This window comes from Triticum urartu, chromosome 5A, assembly GCF_056163025.1.
Source record: "Triticum urartu cultivar PI428250 chromosome 5A, HENAU_Tu73, whole genome shotgun sequence".
Lineage (NCBI taxonomy): Eukaryota > Viridiplantae > Streptophyta > Magnoliopsida > Poales > Poaceae > Triticum > Triticum urartu.
Genome location: NC_141877.1, coordinates 536868367 through 536893247, shown reverse-complemented (window position 1 = coordinate 536893247; position 24881 = coordinate 536868367). Strand labels below are relative to the sequence as shown.

Below are 24881 nucleotides of genomic sequence, written 5' to 3'. Positions count from 1 at the left end.
CCGGGCTTGCCCGGCGGCTGCCTCAGACGGCGGTGAGGAAGGGAAGCGGAAGAGGGGCGGCTAGGGAGGAGGAGGAGGGAGGAGGAGGGGCGGCTACGGTTTGCGGCACCTGCCTCCGTGGTCCGACATTCGTGAATGATGCGTGCCTCCGAGCATTTTGTCCTTTGTAAGGCCAAGGTTCCATGCCAGTGCTTTCTACATTTAGCAGGATCTATATATAGCCTACAGCTAGTCATAGGCTTACAGCTCAGTGATTAAGATTTTGGCTGAACAATCAATGGATTCGCCAGCTCTTCTCTGCTACACCACGGCCCTGATCATTATATTCCTGCCATCGAGTGCCTCCGACGATCGCCTTGTCTCCGGTAAGCCGCTATCCCCTGGCACAACCATCGTCTCTGACGGTGGCATGTTCGCCTTGGGCTTCTTCAACCCCTCCAACTCCACTCCAGCCAAGCTGTACCTGGGCATATGGTACAACAACATATCTGAGCTCACAGTTGCTTGGGTTGCCAACCGTGAAACTCCAATATCTAATAACACCTCCTCTGCACCGATTCTCTCCCTCGCCAACACCTCCAATCTCATTATCTCCGAAGGTAATAGTGACGGCCACTGGCGGAGGAGCCCAGTGGGCAAGGTGTGGCAGCCGCCACACCTTGATTTGGCACCAACTTTTTATATATATAAGCATATACTTTTCTTTTTAGAAATGCAAACATATACTACTCATTAGTTTTAGACCACGCTAGATTGATTCATCCAAACAAAGCTAGATGAAACACATAAGTTAGATCAAAAGCACACAAACTGGCAGCTTGATTGATGTGTTGCCCAGCACATGCCCATCTCACTATGTAGACGTACGCGAACCAGCTCGCTTTCACTGCACATACCCATCTCACTATGTAGACGTATGCAAAATAACTATCTTTTGCATCTCTGAGGCCAAAAATACCTCCCCAACAGATAGTGTAAATGCAAATAATAATAATAATAATAATAATAATAATAATAATAATAATAATAATAATAATAATAATAATAATAATAATAATAATAATAATACATTTCCGTCTCCCGGAGATGCAAACTACAACATCTCACGGTGCAAATTTGCATCTACACCTTTAGAAGATGTAAAAGGAACGGCAATGCGTCAACCGCCCAACCGACTTCATTGCACTTCCGCCAGCCCGCCCGCCGGTGATTTTTGCCCTGAAATGCGTCGCCGTCACCTGTCGGCCCATCCCCGACCCCACCGCCGGCAGCAGCATCGTAGCCGTGGCCGACCCGTCGATTTGAGTCTGCTATGCTGATGACTGCCCGCCTCCGCCGCCGGCGATTTGTGCTCGAAAACGCCGCCGCTGCACCCTGTCCATCCATCCCGAACTCCATCGCGACCCCACGACCTATCCCCACCACTGCATGCGTCTTCTCTAGACATCATTAAAAGATTATGTGCAGTGCAGTTTGAATTGGCTATTATATTTTTGCATCAAATTTTTTTTTTGAGGGGGCATCAATTTTGTCTAGTTGACAGTTTGCCACACCTTAATTTTTTTTCATCCTCCGCCTCTGGTGACGGCCGTGTCCTTTGGACAACGGCCAACATAACCACTACAATTGGCTCGTCTACCTCAACGGCGGTGCTTTTGAACAGCGGCAACCTCGTCGTCCGGTCGGCAAACGGTACCACGTGGTGGCAGAGTTTTGACCACCCCACGGATATGCATCTCCCGGGGATGGAGATACAGATCAAATACAGCTTGCGCAACACTGGCGATCGTTTGGTATCCTGGAAGGGCCCCGGCGACCCTTCGCCAGGGCGCTTTTCCTTCGGTGGCAACCCACACACATCCCTCCAAGTATTCCTGAGGGACGGGGAGAGCTTGGTTGTGAAACTATGGAGATGTAGATTAGAATTGGCTCCCCTGGAACGACGGCCTTTGAGTTCATTATATACTCAGCCATCTAGGGCCGCGGCGGTGCCGGATATATACAGAAGTTGTTACAGAGGATATACATAAACCTAGATACTAACAACCTTCTTATCCTAACAACATACGGTTTAACACCCCCCTCAATCTGAACTTCCTACAAGAAGATTCAGATTCTACCGATTTGAAACAAATGAAGTCTCGGCTAGCGGCTTTGTGAAAATATCAACCACTTGTTTCTTGGAGGATATGCACCGAACATCAAGTGCCTTGGCAGCAACGCGTTCTCGAACAAAATGAAAGTCCACTTCTATATGCTTTGTCCTGGCATGAAACACCGGATTTGCAGATAGATATGTGGCTCCGAGATTGTCACACCACAAACAGGAGGGCGTGGCAAAAAAACACCAAGCTCACCAAGGACTGATTGTATCCAGATTAATTCCGGCGTTCCATTGGCAAGGGCCTTGTACTCAGACTCCATGCTTCACCGAGAGACCATAGCTTTCTTCCTTGAACTCCAAGATACAAGGTTGGGACCAAGGAAAACAGCAAAACCTCCTGTAGATCGACGATCATCACAACACCCTGCCCAATCTGCATCTGAGAAACAACTCAGTAGCATCGAAGGAGACTTCATGATAGAAAGTCCCATGGTACGTGTACTTCAAGTATCTCAAGATCCTCTTAGCAGCCGATAAATGCGTAGTTGTTGGTGCATGAAGGAACTGAAAAACATGATTTACTGGAAATGAGATGCCCGGCCTCGTGAGTATCAGGTACTGAAGAGCTCCAACCAAACTACGGTATTTTGTGTTGTCTTCTAGAGAGAGAGGTGTTCCGCTGCCTTTGTCTAGTTTCTCACTTGAAGATTACACATGGACGCCAAGAAAATAGTGCAACGGGCCAAGATCTTTAAGAGCGAAAGAAGCCTAAATATCAGCAAGCATCTTGGTGGTTGCCATCCACATAAACGAGCATGAAGATAGTAACACCAGCACGATTGAAGACAAAAAGTGAGTGTCAGCCTTTGACACTGAAAAACCAAGTTGCTGCAGCCGAGAACTCAACCAAGAATACCACGCTTGAGGGGCCTGTTTGAGACCATTAATAGCCTTGTGGAATTTTCATAGGTGTTGAGGAGCGGAGGGATCAACAAAACCAGGGCTGCCGTATGTATACTTCCTCTTGAAGAATGCAATGAAGGAATGCATTTTGAACATCCATCTGACGCAAACACCAACAATGTGAGATTGCAATGGATAGAACCAGTCGAACGGTGACAGGTTTGACAACCGGGCTGAATGTATCATCATAGTCCAAACCATAGCCATGTTTTAACCCCTTGGCGACAAGACGTGCCTTGCGAAGATCCACAAAGCCATCGGGTTTATGCTTGAGCTTGAAAACCCATTTGCAATCAATGACATTAGCACGAGATGGAGGAGGAACAAAAGTCCAGGTACCATTCTGATGTAGAGCGTCAAGCTCAAGTTGCATGGCGCGATGCCACTCCTGAGATGTCACCGCCTCACAGTGATCAGTAGGCTCCCAGGTCGCCAAGAACGCATGGCGAGACGGGTCATATGTGACCGTACCATCCTTGCGCTGCAGAAGAGTACGAGTGTTGTTGCGGGTGCGCATCACCATTGCATGAGCTGGAGCAGCGGATCCAGATGCCAAAGACGATCCAGGAGGGGCGCATGCAGCCATACGTGTAGGAAAATCCACCTGGGATCCCGCGTCGTGAGCTGGTGTAGGGGCGGCCGACAGATCTGTCTCGGATCCCGAGCTACAGGTGGGATCAGTAGGCGACCCCACAGCAGACTCTCGCCCTGCAGAGGGCACCTGGACCGGCCCATCCGTGAGATGGTCAGCCTAGAGGCGGGTCCCGCCAGGTCGGGGGACGAGCGTGCATGGGAGGCAGGCGATGCTGGCGAGGAGGTGTGCCTCCCATCCGCAGACGCCACGCGGCCCACTGGAGACTGGGCTCGCCCCGGTCGCTATTTCCTGTCGCGCGGGAGGGCGCGTCACTGTCGCCTGATAACGCGTGATCCGAGGAAGGATCTGCTCCGGATCCAGCACCCGGATCCTGCTGGGATCCCGTAGTTGGGATTTTCTGTGGCGATGATGATCCTGCATCCAGGTTAGTTCGCGAAATAGACGTGCCATAACTTAGGTGGTCATGCGGAAATAGGAGAATGGCATTTTTAGCAATGCGAGTTGAAACAGGGGTAGTTTGGGCAGTGGCAAACGGAAACATATTCTTGTCAAAGATTACATCACGTGAAATGTAAACACAGGCCGTGGGCAAGTGAAGACACTTGTAGCCCTTGTAGCGAATACTATAGCCGACAAACACACATTGTTGAGACCGAAAAGCAAGTTTTTGATTGTTGTATGACCTTAAGTTGGGCCAACAGGCATAACCAAATGTGCGGAGAGAGTTGTAGTCGGGTTTAGTATTGAATATTTTTTCCATAGGGCTCATGTTGCCTATGACAAGGCTAGGGAGGCTAATGAGATAACATGCAGAAATATACGCCTCATCCCAGAACCGCAAAGGCATAGACGCATGTGATAAGAGGGAAAGACCCATGTCAACAATGTGACGATGTTTCCGTTGGGGGGAACCATTTTGCTGGTGTGTGTGTGTGTTGGAAAGATATGTGATGTGTAATGCCAAGTTGGCGAAAAAAGTATTGTTAAGTTTCTCGTATTCTCCACCCTAGTCAGATTGAACGCATATGAGTTTGCGAGACAGTAAATGTTTAACATGGGCATGAAAATCACGAAAAACATGAAACACATCACATTTTCTTTTAAGGAGATAGATCCACACAAACTTACTATAATCATCAATAAACGATACATAGTACTGGAACCGACCAGAAGAAGTCTTGGCAGGTCCCCACACATCCGAAAAACAAGTTCTAACGGGAACGAGGAAACACTTGAAGATCTAGGAAAAGGTAACTGATGTGCTTTGGCTTGTTGACAAGCATTACACACATGCATCATAGACCTCCTAGAATAAGGCAATTTATTGGACACCAAAACATGTTGAACGACTTGTGTGGATTGGTGGCCGAGCCTAGCATGCCAATCTTCGACAGAGAGGCGAACCGAAGATAGGGCACCAAAAGGTGAAGGCCGAATAGGGTAAAGTCCATTCTCACATCTTCTTTGAAGAAGGACCCTCTTGGTGATCAAATCCTTCATAAGAAAATGGGTTGGATAATATTTTAGATAAGCATGATTATCAATGGAAAGGCGATTAACAGAGAGAAGATTTTTATCTGCATCGGGGACATGTAAGATGTTGCGAAGTTTAAGGTTGGCAGAAGGGGTAGGAAGGATTGCATGACTATGACGAGCTATGTGCAAACCTGAGCCGTCGGCGGTGTGGATGCGGTCCCTCCCCGGATACTTCTACCTTATAGTGAGGCGATCCAGATCTGATGTGATGTGGTCGGACGCCCCCGTGTCAGTGAACCAGGTCAGGTCACCGAGGATGGACGGCGGGGAAGTAGCCGCGAGGCTGGCCATCTTGGAGTGTTGGGGTTGAAAAGTATGATTGTAGTGCTGACCACATTCCCCGGCATAATGCCCAGGGCCACGGTAGAGTTGGCATTGGACGCGAGTGTCAGCACCACCCCCATAGTCGCCACGGTCACCACCACAGCGGTTACCGATGTAGTCACCCTGCTGGCGATTGCCACCGCAGTCACCATGATTACCACTGCGGTTGTTGTTGCTGTAGTCGCCGCGGTCACCTTGATTGTCGTGGCCCTTGCTACGGTAGTTGCCATGGTTGCCACCGCGGTTGTTGTTGTTGCCGTTCTTGTCGCGGGCGACGTAGTTGACAGAAGAGCCACCAACATGAAGATGAAGGCGAGCAGCATGGTACTCGCGGCGACACTCGAAGGAGAGAGCATGAGAGTAGAGCTCCCCCCAGGGTCATCTCATCAATCCAGGTCGTAACAGCGGTAATGAGAGGCTTATAGTCGTTTTCAAGACCGATGATGACGGTGGTGATGATGTCATCATCCCGCATGGGACGCCCAGCAGCCGCTAGCTGGTCGGTGTAGGAGCGGATCTTGGCGAATTATTCCACCATGGATAGGTTGGCCTTGCGGAAGTTGGCCATGTCAAGCTTGATCTACACAACACTAGCACGACAATGGGCAGAATATATCTCCTCAAGATGCGCCTAGATGGCGCGAGAGGTGTCAAAGAGAATAACCTGCTGGAGAACATCATCAGTGAGGGAGGCGAGCAGGAAGATAAGAACAATTTGGTCAGATAGCATACTCGGGATTGAGCGCACGTTCCCCCTTGTCATCGGGTGGAAGGAGCCAAGGGGGAGTGGGAGAAGTGCCATCGACGTAGCCGGTGACATTGGCGATGCGGAGAGGAGGGAGAATCGTGGTTTCCACAGAAGGTAGTTGGAAGTGGTGAGTTTGGCCGTGATGAGACTGGTAGAGGGAGAAGTAACGGAAGAAGTGGACGTCGCCGAGAGGGAAGCCGGCAGAGCGAAGGAGGTCATGGCCGAGGAAGTCATGGTGCGAGCGGAAGGAGAACTCATCGAGCAGTTATGCGAGGGGGCCTGATACCATGTGAAACTAGGGAGATGTAGATTAGATTGGCTCCCCTGGAACGGCGGCCTTTGAGTTCATTATATACTCAGCCATCTAGGGCTCCGACGGTGCCGGATATACACAAAAATTGTTACAGAGGATATACATAACCCTAGATACTAACAACCTTCTTATCCTAACAACATACGGTTTAACATTGGTGACCAGTAGCAACCCATGGACGAGGAACCAAGTGTTTAGCTTTAGCAAACAACAGCTAGTAGGGGCAATAAACGTTAGTGATCTTATCATGTACATGACCATCATCGACAACAGTGATGAGATCTATGTCACATATAGCCTCTCTGATGGCGCCCAACCCACAAGGATAGTGTTGACCTATTCTGGTCAGTATCGGATTGAGATCTGGAGCAGCAGGTCGTGGATCTGGGTTGTCATTTCGATCTGGTCTGTTGAATGCAATTGCTATGGATACTGTGGCCCGTATGGCTACCGTGACGAGACAGTGGTGCCGATCCCAGCTTGCAAGTGCCTAGATGGCTTCGAGCCAGCAAACAAGTTGGAGTGGACCAATGGCAGGTTCTTGGCGGGGTGCCGGCGGAAGGAGCTGCTGCACAGGTGCAGCAGTCGCTACTTGGCCGTGTTGGGGATGAGGTCACCAAATAAATTTGCGCTCATTGGAGGCGGCAGAAGTACATCTGAGGAGTGTCTGGCGGAGTGCAACCGTAACCGCTCCTGTGTGGGGTATGTGCATTGCAATGTCAGTAGCAGCATATCCGGAGGAGCTGCGACAATGTGCTTGCTGTGGGCTGGGGATTTCATTGACACGGGAAAATTACTCGAGAACGGTGGGGAGACGCTCTATCTTCGACTTGCGGGTATAGATGCAGCAGGTGGCAAAAAACTTTCATTTTGTCTCTTTCTACTACTAGTTTTTCCATTTTTACTGCTGTTTTTGTCTTTTCTAATAAACTTCTAGTTGTATCAATTATTATCCTTTTCTTTTATGGTATATGTATGTATGACACAAGTAAAAGACCAAAAGGCAATGCAGTTAGGATTATGTTGCCAGTTCTAAGCAGTAGTTTTCTCGTACTTGTATGCATCTCTCTTGCATGGTTAAAATGCAAAGGTACGTTTAGTTGAATCTACTTAAACTTGTTTTACTTGACGTCCTTATGAGAAAGCCAGTTTTAACTACATGAAATTGGAATTCGTCGTCGACTACCACAATATGCCCTCAGGTTCAAGTATCCTCTAAGCCACTTGAATAGTGAACTAGAGCAAATAATATTTCAAGGTTGTTTTTTTTGTGTGTGGCTTAGCCATCACATGGGATCAATGTAACAGTAATTGGCAACCTACTAACAACTCCAAGATTTTCCACACGTCGATCATAGTGATTGTTGCTTCCCATTCTCAAGCAATTTTGCTTTAGAAATACTTTTTGTCAATGCATGGAGTTCGAAAAAATAGAGTGAGGTTAGGTCACGGTGCTATGGAATAATGGGTTGTATGTGTGCGCACACATAAAGGTTTGTTTTCTTCTCCAGGGGGTCCTAAGTGTGTTTTTTCAAACATTTGGACCTCATTTTCTAGGTCAAGTGATAGAGATACTTTATGTTCTATGATTTTAACATGGCGGTAACTTACCTCATGGGTAATTTATGTGAGTTCATAAAGGGTATAACAACAATAAAAAAATTCAAGGTGTCACATATAACTTTTTGTTTCTTATGTCTGCGGTATCACTACAAGAAATATGTCAACTAGTGATCTTTTGTCAGTGACCCTGAAAGAATTGGTCATAGATCTACGACCATTTGAGATCAATTGGTCAAAAGTTGTTCGGGGGGCTCCAAACCCTCAACTATATCTACCATTTTGGTCAGAAAGGTCGTAATTTCCTTACACGAAATGGTCATAAAGCAGACTTCACTGGTCTGCTGCCTTATTTCTAGCTGATCACGACCAATATATATGGTCATTACCTTGTAAATTGTGGTGGATTGCTATGACTAGGCGCCACCTAATCAGTTTTGCCTATGTGTCATGTCCATGTGTCAATGTTTGCCCTAGGTTGTGAGGCAACCTATATTTCTGTCATTCCCCAAATTCCCCAAAAAATCTCATAAATTCTTTGGGTCATATCTTCGTCAAATATGTAAAAATCCTTCCTTGCCTAGTTCGAAAATAATTCAACAATATTCATTTTCCTATTCTGTTCACAACAATACTTTGTGAAGGAAGTGCTATTTATATATTCTTGATTGCCCTCAAATTTTTTGGACACTCTTTCCTATTCAAATCATTGCCTCGTAACAAAATTCAGCTCCATTTTCCTAGTAAATCTTCCTCGGCAAATTTCCAAAGTCTTTTTCCACCTAGAAGCATTGTGAATGAAGTACCATTTTTATATATCCAAATGACATGAAATTTATACAGTTCCTTCATATGCCCAAATTATCACCCTCCTCCAAATTGCAGCTCAGTCAAATCATCTATGTGAGCCCAGGTTCAATTTATATTTTATTGTCAGATTGGCACATTGCAAAGCAAGTGTTATCCAAATCCCTCCTATTACCCTCAAACTTTTTGGGCACTCTTCCATATCCAAATAATTGCCATATGAAAATATTCAGCTCCATTTTCCTGGTAAATCTTTCTAGGAAATTTACAAAGTTTCTATCTCGAGAGAAGCTTTGTGAAGTAAGTACTAGCTAGGCTTCCCCAAATGATCTGAAAATTTACTAGGGCATGACCATACCTGTGTTACTTACCTACATGAAATTTGAGCTCATTTCATTTATCCAATTTCTCTCGCTAATTTTCCCAAGTTTCTGTCCAGGGAATAGCATTGTGAAGGAAGTACCACTTTAGCATGTCCAAATGGTATCAATTTTCTACAGTGCTTTCCTATGCCCAAATAACCACCCCCACCAAATTTCATCTCAATTCATTCATTATTTTGAGCTCAGCTTCAATATTCATATTTCTGTCCAGTGTGGTACTTTGCCAAGCAAGTACCACCTAGGATCCTCCTTTTGAGCTAAATTTTTTTGAAGACAGTCTTCTTAGTAGATGATCATCCTCAGCCAAAACTCACGCCCATTGGCCACGTGCATTTCCCGTATCGCTAATCAAACACTTGGCCGCTAATTCATGATTGAGCATAGTTCGGCCAGGAGATGGCTGAGCTGGAGGTACTGTCATTGTTTATATTTTCAGTGTTCTTGATCTGATCCGGTGCGCTAGGCGTTCCTGGAAACTGTTGGAGATCACTGATCTCATACTATCTCTGTAACTTAATAGTGTAAGACGGGTTTCTTTGACACCGAGGGAGTATTGTCTTTGTACTTGTATATCCATCAGCTGTTACTGTGCCTTTGTGGCGCAGTCTGAATCTCTGTAGACCGATCATATCTGAAGCATGAGCCAAGCACAACATGTCTATAGTTTCAGAACGGAAAACCAATCATGCTATAAGTATTAAGCAACTCCATTGCAGTGTAATTTGTTCAGAATGGAGATGATAACTTTGGTTGGTTCGCATCATACCTTATAGCCATATATATATAAAGCTTCCATTTAACGTCCAAAGAATGCATACCTGATTTGAGTTAGACTCTAGTCTTGACTATTTTATGTAGGTGACAACTGACAAGTTGAGTTTCAGTCTAGCTCATCTGAAGTTTCTCTATATGCAGGAGGGCGAGCTGGAGGAGCTTGAGAAGGGCGTGGAGCCTGCGTGGGAGCGCTTGGTCCACCTGCTCGAGCGCATCGTCCACAGGATGAACGTCATTGACCACATCAAGGCCGTCAAGGACTCGCCCGACCTCCGTGCCGCCGTCAAGGATGTCCATGTAGTCTCTTCTTCTGTCACGCCGCCTGTGATCTGGATGAACGAAGCCGTTGATTGGTTAGCGCATCATCAGATGATGATGCTGTCTCTGTATTTCTTCTTACTCCATGAATTAATCCTGATGAATGCTGCTTGTTTTGCACAGGCTAACAAGGACACTGACGAGGTCTACGCACAGATGACTCTGCAACCAGTAAACTCTGTAAGTACTATCGAAAACGGAGCTTGGTGAAGATATTCAGAACATGCCGAACTGTATTTTCTCTACAGTGTTGACTGAAAGTGTAAAACTGTCACAACCGAATAGTGAAACTCAGCGCACTCCAAGTCTGCAACCGCCTAAACCGACGCTCTCTATGGTCTGCCATTATTTTACTCGGACGGATCTAGATTCCAGTACAGTCCACCCTGCTGCTCTTGTTGTCACACCACGCGCTCTTATCCTGGCGTACTACTAGCTAGAGAGCACTGTCGCTCCTCTTCTTGCATGCAACATAATCTGAAATTCATTCAGTTCCACTGTGCGTAAACACTATAGTGTACAACTATCAACTTGTTTCACTATTCAGTTTGTCACCCATTCAGCTTACTTACTGGGGCATCTTTCTTGTAAGAGTTTACTTGATAATACAATATGTTAGAAGAAACTACCATGTCTCTGGAGTGGATCATCAATCACTCTTTAGACACTTGCAACTCAGTTTCTTTCATATATGTTCTGTTGCCTTTCTTTAGGTTGAGCTACTGCCCTGTTAATTGCTTTAACAAACATTATCATTTGCCAGTTTGATCTGTGTTGGGAACTATGACCAGTAAGTTTTGTTTGCCAATTAGCTTTCTGTGTGCATGCTCTTAATCCCCATAGCACTAAGATAGGACCTTACTGAGCCTCACATTACTAATTTATGTATCAAACATTATTATTTCTGTCCTCAACAAGTCGCGGCGCTATGTTCTCTTTTTTGTTCAGTTAGCTCTGTCAAATATAATCAACCTGCCTATGTTCCATTTTGCTATTTGTACTTAGGTAGAAAAAGCTAAAATTTGTACATGTGACTAACTCTCCCGTGTAACTGCCTATGTCAAATATAATCATCAAGCTCTTCACACCGTTTGCCCTTGAATAACTCGTGCTTGACTCTGGCTTATGCAAAATCTCAAAATCTCGATTAATTTGTTTGTTGTGTTTGTTTGTGTGCATGTTCGAGCGGCTACTGTGTCTCGGAAGTTGCTTAGAGCTGGAGGAGTGGATGCATGCAGAGGTGGATAGAACGACAACTTCAGAGTAGAAGTTTGATAATCTCTAGAGTCAAGAGGTAAAGGTTTATTTTGTGTGTGTTTATACAATTAGGTTCTGGTTCTTACTGTTCTTGTTCTGGTATGTGAGGTGAACAAAAGTCAAAAGTCATGCATTTGACCAGATTTATCTTGTTCTTGTTCTGGTCGATCGTGAGGAGGTTCTTACTGTTCCCTGACTCTGTTCTGTTTTCGTGGTGATATAACCTGGTTATGAGGAAAATGCCTCACCGGAATGTCGATGGAACTGACGGGAGGTGGATCCCTGCTCACCGACGCCAACCTCATCCATATCATCATCGACGCCATTATTAACTAGTACTAGCCTATCTATTCCCTTCCCTCCCTCCATGAAATAGATGTTGTCAGCTGAAGGGATGAGAGTGGCAGTAGGACAGTGTTTTTCTTCATGCGCTGTGGTGGGATTATTGCACTATTTGCTTGCTGCTGTGCCATTGTACCTACAGGTTATTTGTATTGTTGATCCTGACCATGAGCTTGAATGGTCTAGTAGTAGAAGAGCATCAGTTTAATTTGTAGCAGTCATGTCACACATTTTTTTCCTATGGCATGGTACAATTATGATTGGAATGGTAGCCACTTAACATTTTAGAATGTACTGATTATTTGGGTTGATTACTGGTTTGTATCAGGGGTACAAGTTTGTTGCTTTCTATCTAGGTTTATTAGTTTCTATCTAGGTTTACCTGTTGTTGTTTACCGTCAAGTATCTTAGTCTTGATATAACTCTACAGTTTACTTGAATATGCACTTCTTTTCAAAAGTATATGCCAAAGTGTTTGTGTGTGTCTAGTGAGCAAATCTGTAGTAATTACCGAGTACACTATTTGCTTTCTTTTAGTGGCTATTTTCTGCTCAGTTCTCTTTTGACATATAGTTTGTTCTCTTTGATTGTGCAGATAGTATGCTGTGCTGGTGATGTTTTTTCGTTGCTGGGATCATTTGAACATGGATGTCATGTGTTGTGTGATCTGAGCCATATGGCATATTGTAAACATTTTATTGTTGTTTTTATGTATGATGTCATGAAGATGTACGTTTGGAATGCTGCTTTGACAGCAAAATTGTATTCCTGTGTACATCCTGCTTTGACAGCAAAATTATGAAAATTTCTCAACAATATATATGGGTTAAATATATGTTTTCCAATTTTCTATGCTTAAAGTTGTACTGCACATTAAAGGCTACATCCTAACTGAAGATGTTGTTGTGGAATTGTTTATTTTATTTTAAATAACGAAAATAATAATAATCCTGCCACAAGTTATAAAAAACAAAATGAAAAGGAAAACAAAAAAGAAATTTACTAGAAAAAGTAAAGGGCCCAAAAAAGAAAATGGTTGTAAAATTGGGCTTGGCCCATTTAGTTGACCATGAAAAAGACATAAATTTGTTGAATTAGTGGGCTCGGCCCATGTAAAACCTCCAACTGGACCGGGCTGATTCTTATGAATGACCTTTTCATTTGGTCGCAATTTTGCCATGTTAGCTTGCCATGTCGGATCCGACGTGGCCTGGGCAGACAGCGAGTGACCAAAACATAAGGTTATTGGTTCAACGACCTTTTGTTTTGGTCGTAAACGTTTACGACCTTATCCCGAAGAAGGTCGTTAATTTCAGTTTACGACCGCCAACTTTTGACTATCTGTTTTTGGTCAAAAAAGGTCGCAAATAAAAAACAATGACCTTTCAGTGACCAATAGTGATGGTCGCAAGTTGACATATTTCTTGTAGTGTATGCTTATTGGAAGGGAAATGACTACTACATTGTGGGAGCAGGCAAGAACAAAAATTGGATAAAGCACAAGAATATACTCCATCCGTCCGGAAATACTTGTTGAAGAAGTGTGTAAAAATGAATGTATCTAGAACTAAAATGTGTCTAGATACATCCATTTCTCCGACAAATATTTTTGGACGGAGGGAGTAAGATTGGATGGTCTAAGTACCTCCGAAGAACATGGCGGAGAAGGCCCTCCTCATGATCAACATTTTCGATTCGTAAGACTAGAAGAAATTGTTCTTGCGACCCACAGTTTCTCTGAAGCATGTAAGATTGGACATGGAGGATTTGGCAAAGTTTACAAGGTAGCTTGTTCAATATGTAGTGCGTGTTCTTCTTTCTAAATTGGGAGACTGGCTTATTCACATGTAAAACTCTACTCTATGTTCACCTAGGAACTATTAGGTGCTCAAGAAGTCGCAATCAAAAGGCTAAGTAGAGATTCTCAACAAGGAACAACAGAATTCAGGAACGAAGTAGTTCTAATTGCAAAATTGCAACATAGAAACTTGGTTCGACTTCTTGGGTGTTGTGTTGAAGGAGATGAAAAGCTCTTGATATACGAGTATCTTCCTAACAAGAGCTTAGATGATACCCTTTTTGGTACATATTCTAATAACAAGCCATAATTTCCTAAGATAACCCAAAAGTTACAGTTTTCTTATGTTTGTTTCTTTGTAGATGACTCAAGAAAATTGTTGTTGGATTGGGCAACACGGTTCAATATAATCAAAGGGGTTGCAACGGGGCTTCTATATCTTCATGAAGACTCAAGGTTCACCATAATTCATAGGGATCTAAAAGCTGAAAATATTTTGCTAGATGCATATATGAAACCCAAGATAGCAGATTTTGGTATGGCGAGGATCATTAGTGATAACCAGCAAGATGCAAACACCCAACGCGTAGTTGGAACATAGTAAGTATTAATTGCGAAAACTCATATTAGTAAGTTCAATTCTTGTTAGATAAATTGAAACAATTTTAGTGTGATCATGCAGTGGCTACATGGCTCCTGAGTATGCAATGGAAGGTTTCTTCTCTACCAAGTCCGATGTCTATAGCTTTGGCGTGTTACTACTGGAGGTTGTAACTGGTATAAGGAGAAACTGCAATAGTCAAACCATGGGATTCCCTAGCCTCACTGTATATGTGAGTACGCACAAGATTTCTATCAAGTTTCATTTCTAAAAATAGATCAAAGTGTGAAGTAATTTTTTGTTTGAGAGATAAAATTAGTAATGATATGGTGTTCTTTCTTGTTTTAGTCATGGAATATGTGGAACGAAGAGAAGACCGAGGAACTGCTCCCGCACCGCGCGCCTGTGCGTAGACCGAGCTCTCCTAGCAAGACCCCGTCGTCCCCGCCCAGCTCGGCCTCGACATCCATCTCGCCAACTACTAGCATGGTGAACGGTGGCGGGAACAGTCCTCTTGTGCCCCCTCGTGTGGCATGGCGGAAACAAGACATCGCGCGGCACAGCTGCAACTCGATCCAAAGAAACTGGGATGTCTGAGTTCCGTTCTTCCCCAAGATTTGCAGATATACTGCAATTCTATCGCATTCGCAATGATAAAATTATCTAAATTTCTGGGGATGCAGAATTGGTTCTGTTAGGAACTGCCACTCTTTTAGCACCTAATTGTGCATCGCTGAGCTATCTTTTTTTCACTCTTAGGGCATCTCCATTATGAACTCTCAAACCACCCGCACACGATTCGGACCACGCGGCCTATATCGGTCCGCTCGGCGGTCCGGACGCATTTTTCTTGTAAACAATAGATAAACAAGGAGGGTTTGCGGGCGTTCGGACCGCTGTCACGTCCGCTTCTGACTGCCCTAGCCCACCAAATAACCCTCCTACCCCCTTCCTCGCCTACGCGAAACAGTCATCGCCGCTCCAGACCATCAGTGCCGAATTCATGCCCGGCCAGAGCGGATGCGACCTCTCACTGTTGCTGACAGTAAAGTGGTGCGCCATGCCGAGAAATCGCTGCCTCTGCCGCTTCCCAGTGCACGCGACTGCTCGACACCACAGCGGTCCGTCGCCCTACATTTATGATACACGGTTGCCGAGGAACCTACTCTGACGCCACCCGTCCATCTGTCTGCCGCCCACCATTGCCATCCGGCCGCTATATAAACTTCATCCCCAGCTATAGTCGCAGTCATTCTCCTCCGGTCTCTTTCTCCTCTCTGCATAATGCCCACTACAGCCTCCTCGTGCTCCAAAGCCCTTTGGGACAGCCTCTTGTCTGACGAGAAGAAGATGGCTGCAATTGCTGCCGACTGCCAGGACGGCAGACAGACAGAGGTCGATGACGTCCCAACGGAGGACGATGCTGAAGATGAGCCGATGCCACCCTCCACGCTAGTGCATGCCGGCAGCACCATCATCGGCGAGGCCTGTGCCCACTATATGAACATGCCGCGAGAGGCCAAGTTCCACGATGCGCAGGCCGACCAAACCTACTACCTCCAGCTCCTCGACGAGCACCGGCAGGCGGAGGAGCAACTCGCTGCTAGCATGACCATTGCGCTAGACGCGCACGTGGCAGAGCAGGCGGGACTGCTCAACTCCTACCACTCTACTTGTGACATCCGCCGTGACCGCTGGCAGTACCGCCAATATCAGACGGAATTACAGGCCGCCTACAAGGAGACTGATGAAGCGTCAGATGAGTTGTTCGGCAAAAGCGACGAGGAGGACATCGCCGGCTCCGCCAAGGCCGTGCCCCACCGCAACGACCATGAACCCGACAGGTCGAAGGGTGCCGCCGGTACCGAGGAAAGAGTAGTGCATGGTAGGTTGCGGCCCCTCAGCACCTAGGAAGGCCACCGCTCTTCCCCTCCCAATGAAGCCAAGCTTGGCGGGATGAAAATCGACGGCCTATTAGCCACCCAGACTGCGGAGTCGAAGCTGGAGAGCACCGAGGCGGAACTGGAGAAGACAAAGGCAAGAGCCGGAGCTTCGGTTCTCAGGGCTCACGGCCGGACATGAGGAACGGGCGGCGGCGGTCATTTAGATTGTGTTTAGAGTAGGGTTTAGTATAAAATTAACCAAAATGTAATGAATTTTGTCCGGTTTATATGAAAAATGTCCAAACTATAATGAATGTGCTCCGGTTTATATGAAAATTGGTCGTGTTTGCATGAAGTTCGTCCGATTAATTTAAACTTGGTTCGAAATGTACGCGGAAAACGTTGAATGGCCGCCTCCCGCATTCATGTCCATGGACTAGTCTGCCGATCCGCGGACAGATTCTGTAGCAAATTTGCGGGCCAATGTTGAAGATGCCTTTAATAACTGCCTAATAGCTGTAACTTGTGAGATCATCGTGCTCTTGGAGAAACAAAACGGCATGCATCAGTTGGTTGGAAGTCGTTATATTCCGATGGCTTTATTCTCTTTCGTGAGAGGCAGTGATAGGCTGCTAGCCACGTCACTTTGCAAAACAAAGCTTCATTTATGATTTTTTTAATCTATTCATCATTAATCATAATAATATAGTAAACACTAATAATAATAATAATTACATCTAGATCTGTAGGCCATATAACAACAACTATAAACACTGGAACCAAGAATAACATAACCGTCCGGTGTAGTCCTCTCTTTATGTAAACCTTTTGGTACTCAGTGACTTTGACTTATTATGTTAATAAAATGGTTGTGTGCATCGCAATATGTAGAGGCCAGGTTTATTCCTTTTTCAAAAAGTAAAAATAAAACATCACAAAACCATCATTACATTCCAATGAATTGAATCTTCATTCTCGCTCTCAGAATGGAAATTCTTGTTCACTTGAAGAAAAAGCTTGATCAAGCTTTTTGATCTATGCCGACGGCCTGGGCTGGGCCTTCGGGATAGGCCAATCTATGCCGATGGGGCCCGTCGGCATAGGTTCGGCCGTCGGCATCGCCAGTTATTCTGGTAGTGTGAGGACAGAATGAGTCAGACAAAACTAGGGTGTGACATTCAACGTTTTGAGTTTCCATAAGCACGTTGATCGATGTGAAGACCGAAGAGCATGCATTCCTCTGCAAGTTCACACAGCAAGCACATGTCTGAACGAGAAATTGTCGTGCCTAGAGCAGAAATCAACTGTAGTTGTTGGCTGAGATCAAAATAAGCAGGTAAAATATAGGGTAGTAAAACCTCTAATGGTCAAAACTCAATAGCTCAAGGATGAGACTGATTCCGTACAAGAAAAGGCTTTCTGTGAAAGGAACGCATGGATAACAAAAGATGCATAAGTGGATCGAAATCTAGGTTTGATGCTCACCCATGTATCACTAATCTAGATTTTTTTTTTTCGGTGGGAGGTGACGTTCTTGCAGTGATGGTGGCATCCCAACTCTGACATGGACAACTGAAATGTTAACTCCAACTGACTCTTGACTCACGACGCCAACACTTCTAGAATTTCAAAATTTTGCATTATTCAATTATCCGCTTCCGTGATTGAACATTCGTGGGTGCTTCCCTCGTGGAAACAGTTTCTACTTGTAGACCAAGTTTCAATGCAACTGCTTTCTCGCATTTGACAGCATCTATATATAGCCTATAGCTAGTTAGGGCTTAGTAACAAAGATTTTTGTCTGACGGATCGATGGATTCAAAGGCTCTCCTCTGGTCCACCGTAGCTCTGATCGTTTTGTTTCTGCCGTTTAGTGCTTCAGATGACCGGCTTGTCCCTGGCAAGCCGCTGTCTCCCGGCAACATCATCGTCTCCGATGGCGGCACGTTCGCCTTGGGCTTCTTCAACCCCTCCAACTCCACTCCATCCAAGCTTTACCTTGGCATATGGTACAACGACATCCCTGAGTTCACAGTTGTGTGGGTTGCTAACCGTGAAACCCCAGCCAACAACAACACTTCCTCTCCACCAATGCTCTCCCTCACCAACAGCTCAAATCTTATCATCTCTGAAGGTAATAGTGGCGGCCGTGTCCTTTGGATGACGCCTAACGTGACAACTACTGTGGGCTCGTCTACCCCAACGGCGGTGCTTCTGAACACCGGGAACCTTGTTATCCGGTTGTCAAACGGCACCACGCTGTGGCAGAGCTTTGACCATCAAACAGACTCATTCCTCCCTGGGATGAAGCTCCGAATCAAATCCAACACGCCCAACACTGTGGAGCGTCTGGTGTCGTGGAAGGGCCCTGGCAACCCCTTGCCGGGGCGCTTCTCCTATGGTTTCGACCCGGACACAGCCTTCCAAGTATTCCTGTGGGATGGAGAGAACTTGGTGTCCCGTAGCATCCCATGGACCGGATTCCAAGTAATGAGTGTAGACCAACAACAGCTAGCGGCAACCATGAACGTCAGTGATCTTATCGTGTACATAGCCTTCGTCGACAATGGCGATGAGATCTACGTCACATATAGCCTCGCTGACGGTGCCCCGCTCACTAGGCTGGTGCTGACGTACTTTGGTGAGTATCACCTCGAGAGCTGGAGCAGCAGCTCGTCGGCATGGGCTGTCCTCTGGAAGATGCCTTCCACTGAATGCAACCGCTACGGTTACTGTGGCCCGTATGGTTACTGCGACGAGACAGCAACACCAGTCCCAACGTGCAAATGCCTAGACGGGTTTGAGCCAGCAAACAAGGAGGAGTGGACTGGGGGCCGGTTCATGGCGGGGTGCCTACGGAAGGAGCAGCTACACGGGTGTGGCGGTAGCTTCTTGGCCTTGCCGGGGATGAAGTCACCAGACAAGCTTGAGCTCATCGGAGGGGGCATGAGTACGTTTGAGGAGTGCGCAGTGAAGTGCAATCGCAACTGCTCCTGTCTGGGGTACGTGTACCGCAATGTGAGTAGCCGCAGGTTCAGAGGAGACATGACGTGCATGGTATGGACCGGTGAGTTGGTTGACACAGGAAAAGTAGGCGTAGGTGGCGAGACAATCTATCTCCGAGTTGCAACAGGTGGTAACAAATTTCAAAGTTGCACGCCTTTTACTCTAGTTTGTCATTTTTACTGTTGATTTTATCAGTTCTAACATACTTCTAGTTCTATGAGTCATAGCCCTATTACTTATCCTATATTTATGTATGGTGCAGATAAAAGGAGAAAGATTAATGCAGTCAAGATTGTGCTGTCAGTTTTAGGAAGTGCTGTTCTCATATTCATATGCATCTCTTTTGCATGGTTAAAATGCCAAGGTATGCTTACTTAAATCTCCTTGCAAAAAAGCTATTTGACAACCTTATGAGAATGTCAGTTTCACTATATCAACTTGGAATTCGTCATGTACTACCACAATATACCCTCTAAGCCCCTTGAATATGCAAAAGAATTTCAGTTTTGTGTGCGGATTAGCCATCGTACCATCGATTGTAACGATAATGGGAAATCTACTAGCAACTAAGATGTAGTCCACGAGCTAAAATCTCTACACGTGGATCATAGTGGTTTCATGCTTAGTCGGGTTTGGAAATAAAAAGCAATGTCAAGTCACCATGCCATGGACTCAAGGAAAGCATGTATGTGCGCGCGTGCGCACGTGTGTGTCAAACATGCGGTCTGTGTTTTCTATGTAAACTGATAGACATATTGTCTTGTGTGGGAATTTTGACGTGGTGGCAACTTGCCTTGTCGGTTATTTCCTCTTGCTATGCAAGTTCCTAAAGGAATGGAAATGAACACCTTTAATTTAAGGGATCAAATTAACTTTTTCTTTCTAATGCCTATAGTATGCTTATTAGAGGGAACATGACATTAACCGTGCGGGAGCAGGAAAGAATAAAAAATGGAGAAAGCACAAGATTATAAGTTTGTTTTTCATGAGTACGTCTCATGAACTTGGGGAAGAAAATCCTCCTCATGATCAAGAATTTCCATCTGTAAGACTAGAAGAAATTGCCCTCGCAACACACAATTTCTCTGAAGCATGCATGATCGGACAAGGAGGCTTTGGAAAAGTTTACAAGGTAATTTGTTCAATACACAATTCCTCTTATTACTTCTAAATTAGAACAAGTCTTTGCTCATATGTAAATCTCAAATATATCTTTCTCTAGGGATTGTTAGGTGGTCAGCAAGTCGCAGTCAAGAGGCTAAGTACAGATTCTCAACAAGGAACAAAAGAATTCAGGAATGAAGTAATTCTAATTGAAAAACTGCAACACAGAAACTTGGTTCGACTTCTTGGATGTTGTGATGAGGGAAATGAAAAGCTCTTGATATATGAGTATCTACCTAACAAGAGCTTAGATTCTAGCCTTTTCGGTACACATTCTAATAATAAAGCATGATTTCCTAAAATAGCTAAAAATATATTTACATTCGTCTCTTTTTTAGATGACTCAAGAAAATTGTCATTGGATTGGGCGACACGGTTTAATATCATCAAAGGGGTTGCTAGGGGGCTTCTATATCTTCACGAAGACTCGCGGTTCACCATAATTCATAGGGACCTCAAAGTTGGAAATATCTTGTTGGATGCGGATATGAAACCCAAGATATCGGATTTTGGTATGGCGAGAATTTTTGGTGACAACCAGCAAAATGCAAATACCCAACGCGTAGTTGGCACATAGTGAGTATCCATTTGATAAAAACTCATATTAATGGTTTTATAATTTCAACTCCCATTAGATAATTCAGATAATTTAAATGATCAAGCAGTGGCTATATGGCTCCTGAGTATGCAATGGAAGGCGTCTTCTCTACCAAGTCCGATGTCTATAGCTTCGGTGTGTTACTGTTGGAGGTTGTAACTGGTATAAGGAGAAACTCCATTAGTCAAATGATGGGATACCCCAGCCTCACAGTCTATGTGAGTGCACACGAAACTTCTCTCAAGTTTGTTTACTAAAGTTGGATCAAAATTTTGAAGCATTTTTTTCTTTGAGTGACTAAATGAATATTGATAACATTTTTGGTTATTTTAGTCATGGAATATGTGGAAGGAAGAGAAGACCAACGAACTGCCAGACGCATCCATTATAGATACTTCACCAGACGAAGTTTTGCTTTGCGTCCATGTAGCACTCCTATGCGTCCAGGAGAACCCAGATAACAGGCCATGCATGTCATCCGTTGTCTTTGTCCTAGAGAATGGAAGCACCACACTTACAACTCCCAATCGCCCTGCCTACTTTACTCGACGAAGTACTGAACTGATTCAAATAAGAAATATTCAGCCTTCAGTCAACTGTTCTACTTTTACCGAGATAGAGGGGCGATGAAATAATAATTCTGTATTTTTTATGCACTCAACACTGTAAATTGTCTGGCTCACAAAATAGTGATGTCAGATTTAAAAAAAAAGACAAAATAGTGTTGTATCATGTGTTGTTCAGATGTCACGATCTTTGAATGTGCTTTCTATTCCGTTTCTGCCTCAATATAACAGTCTTAGTTTAAAAAAAATAGCAGTCTCAGTTTAAAAAATATGAATATAGCAGTCTCACGATCTTTGAAGTTGCGTTCTGGTGTGCCATCCTTCTATAAATTCTGTGTTTACTTGAAAAATATGGCAGCATGGTCGGACAAAATTAGGGTGCACAGGATAAGTAGTGGATATTTAGAGGTCATAATCCACACTTCAGTACTCCCTCTGTAAACTATCTAAAAGGTATTATATTAGTTTATAGAGGGAGTACTAAATATTGATGTGTCATCCTGTTGCCCCTTACACCATCTGAGTAAGCTGAGCTGGTCACCGCGTTGAAGGCGGCCGCGGAGACAGTGGGCTTCTTCCAGGTGGTGAACGACGGCATCCCCAAGGCGATCATGTCAGAGATGCTCATAGCGTTGCGGGGCTTTCAGGAGGAGCCAGCGGAGACCAAGGCGCCCTACTACAGCCGGGACTCTTGCCGGCGCGTGAGGTATCAGAGCAACTTTTCCAATCGCCGGTGGCTAACTGGCACAACACCTTGTTCATGGCGACGGCGCCGGAACCGTTGCCGCCCGAGGAGATCCCGCCCTCATGCAACACCATCGCGTCGGAGTACATGAGGCTGGTGCAAAGCTAGGCCGCAGCCTGCTCAAGCTACTATTGGAGGGGCTGGGCCTCCGCAGTGGGCACCTGGAGGAGGACGCCGCATGCGTGGAGGGGCTCTCCGGCCACTACATCCCGTCCTGCCTAGAGCCACACCTAACGATGGGCACCACCACCTACTCCGACCCCACCGCGTGGTGGCCAAGAGCGTCAAGCCTCGTGTCTCCGTGGCCTGCTTCTTCTGGCGGCAGGGCGCAGCCACATCCACGAGAGTGCTATGGCCAATTGTGGCCGATGGTGAGGCGCGGTACAGGAGCACCACAATAGCGAAGCTGGTCCAGCACTACAGGGCGAACGGCTCCATGGCAGCTCTCTGCTCAAGCACCCGAGGCCATCCATCCGATCAAAAGTACAAGCTAGTTCCTCGCTCAGCACTCCAATCGTATCCATCCAAACAAGGCAAGATGTTCCGATTGTGTTTGTTTTGAATCCAATATATGTATAACACTAAACTAAGCATGAGCAGTCTACACCTCAGTAATGCTAGCTACACACAAAATATATTAATATTTTAAAAATATAGTAAATTTCAAACTTAGATAATACGAAAAGTATTTTCATAATGGGTTGATTGGATATATGCCACTACAACTTTCAGGAGTTGAAAAAATGCCATTACAATTCTGCACATTGGAAAAATACCATTACAACTCTTTCATTCTCCTCTATATGCCATTATGTTAAATTTGAGACACCAATACCCTTGTCTTTCTCCTTTCACCCTCCTTTCATATTTTCTCTTCTAACAAACTGACAACCATGCCATTAACAGCGTCCAGCGAACTATAGCTCGCCGTCGCCATGCTGTCGCTGCCACCGTTGCCACCGGCAACAGCGTAACCCCTGGCCCCTTCTTACACGTCCCAACCCACGCCTCTAGCCTCTTCCCTGATCTCGTCGTCACCACCGGACACAATGGTCGCCATGGAGCTCAGCGAGATCCTGTTTTCCCCGCCCGCATGCTCCCTGGTCGCGCCCCATGGCGCGCTGCACGCCGCATGCGCCTACGCCCGCACAGGCCTAGCCCAACGTCTGTCCGGTGAGCTCCGGCGTCGTCTGCACGTGCAGAACAAGCAGGATTCGGCCAAGTTCGGCGAACACATGAGGTGGAGCTCTAGCCTCTTCAACATTGCCGTATCCAAGAGCTCAAGGATCCCGAGCACACGCACACAAGGGCCGCAGACCTCCTCTCCGCATGGTCTGCAGCGGCCTCGACATTTTGTCGAGCACCCTGCATGCGTTCACCTGTGTCAACCAGCTGAGCCACGGCGGGCTGGCTCTAAGGAGTGCGGCTCTTGGAGGATGGCGGGACATGGAGCTCCACCATGTCCCAAGGCTGCGGCTGTTGACGTAGTACGTCCTCACAGACGGCGACTGGTCCGCATAGAGCATCACCGGGTCGAGCGGTCGGAACATGTCGTTGCTCTCCGGCGGCCCGAACATGTTGGACCCCGTGCTCGTGTCGCCGCCGTTGACGCCGGCGCCCATGCACGCCTACCCAGCAAAGCTACGCGGTGCTGGGCCGTGGCCGGTGCTGCTCGTCCCTACGTGTCCTCCTACGCTGCTCAAACAACCACGCCGGGTGCTTCCAGCACTAGCAACGGCACCCGCTACTCCTGTGATGACTTCCCTAGAAGCTGATGCTCTGGCACGTGGAGACGGCTGCAGTGGTTGCACAACCCATCCAGTGCCGTCCATGAAGTCACACGACCCCATACAGTATGCATGGTCGGTGTTGAAAGTTGTTTTTTGCACGGCCCCATGCTCGCTGGAGTTAATGGCATGTCAGTTTGGTAGAAGAACACGAGGGAAGAGTGAAAGGAGGAAGACAAGGGTATTTTTGTCTCGAATTTAACATAATGGCATATAGAGGAGGATGAAAGAATTGTGATGGTATTTTTCCAATGTGCAGAATTGTAATGGCATTTTTCCAACTAGTGAAAGTTGTAGTGGCATAAATCCAATTAACCCTTTCATAATTACTACATTTTGTACACCGGTTTGCTAGATTTTCTACATAGCGCTACGTACCACAGCTACAAAACAGGGAGCAAGGAGCCAAGGAGTAACAGCATCTCAGTTCTTGTGCTCATGCATGTGACTCCATGGGTTTCTAGTTCCCAGCCGGTTGTTATCCACTTGACTGGTAAGTTCTGATGGACTGAACAATGAAAATTGTGCAAAAAGTAAGACAAACAGGGAGGTGTCACGATCAAGTTACCTCATCATTTTGCAACTTGTGGAAAATCAACGGTCATGCAGGCATTCCACCAAACCTGCAGCTTGATTGAGCTACGATTCCCTGTCTGAAAGCTCAAATTGTGTGTCTCCAACAAAATAGACCTTGGGCAAAGCCTTTTCC

General features: G+C 45.8%; 1 protein-coding gene and 2 pseudogenes across 1 annotated transcript; all 3 read left to right on the top strand.

The window, feature by feature from the left end:
• Positions 1-277: 277 nt before the first annotated feature.
• LOC125507292 (putative G-type lectin S-receptor-like serine/threonine-protein kinase At1g61610) lies at positions 278-15020 on the top strand. Its single transcript, XM_087524404.1, has 11 exons — positions 278-600; positions 1577-1890; positions 3207-3219; positions 6749-7455; positions 7587-7673; positions 13007-13035; positions 13644-13808; positions 13899-14106; positions 14185-14422; positions 14505-14655; positions 14772-15020. The coding sequence occupies exons 1-11, from the start codon at positions 278-280 to the stop codon at positions 15018-15020; spliced, it is 2484 nt and encodes an 827-aa protein (XP_087380530.1).
• Positions 15021-18118: 3098 nt separating this feature from the next.
• LOC125510351 (receptor-like serine/threonine-protein kinase SD1-8) lies at positions 18119-21728 on the top strand (annotated as a pseudogene).
• Positions 21729-21991: 263 nt separating this feature from the next.
• On the top strand, positions 21992-22947 carry LOC147972600 (1-aminocyclopropane-1-carboxylate oxidase homolog 1-like; annotated as a pseudogene).
• Positions 22948-24881: the final 1934 nt, after the last annotated feature.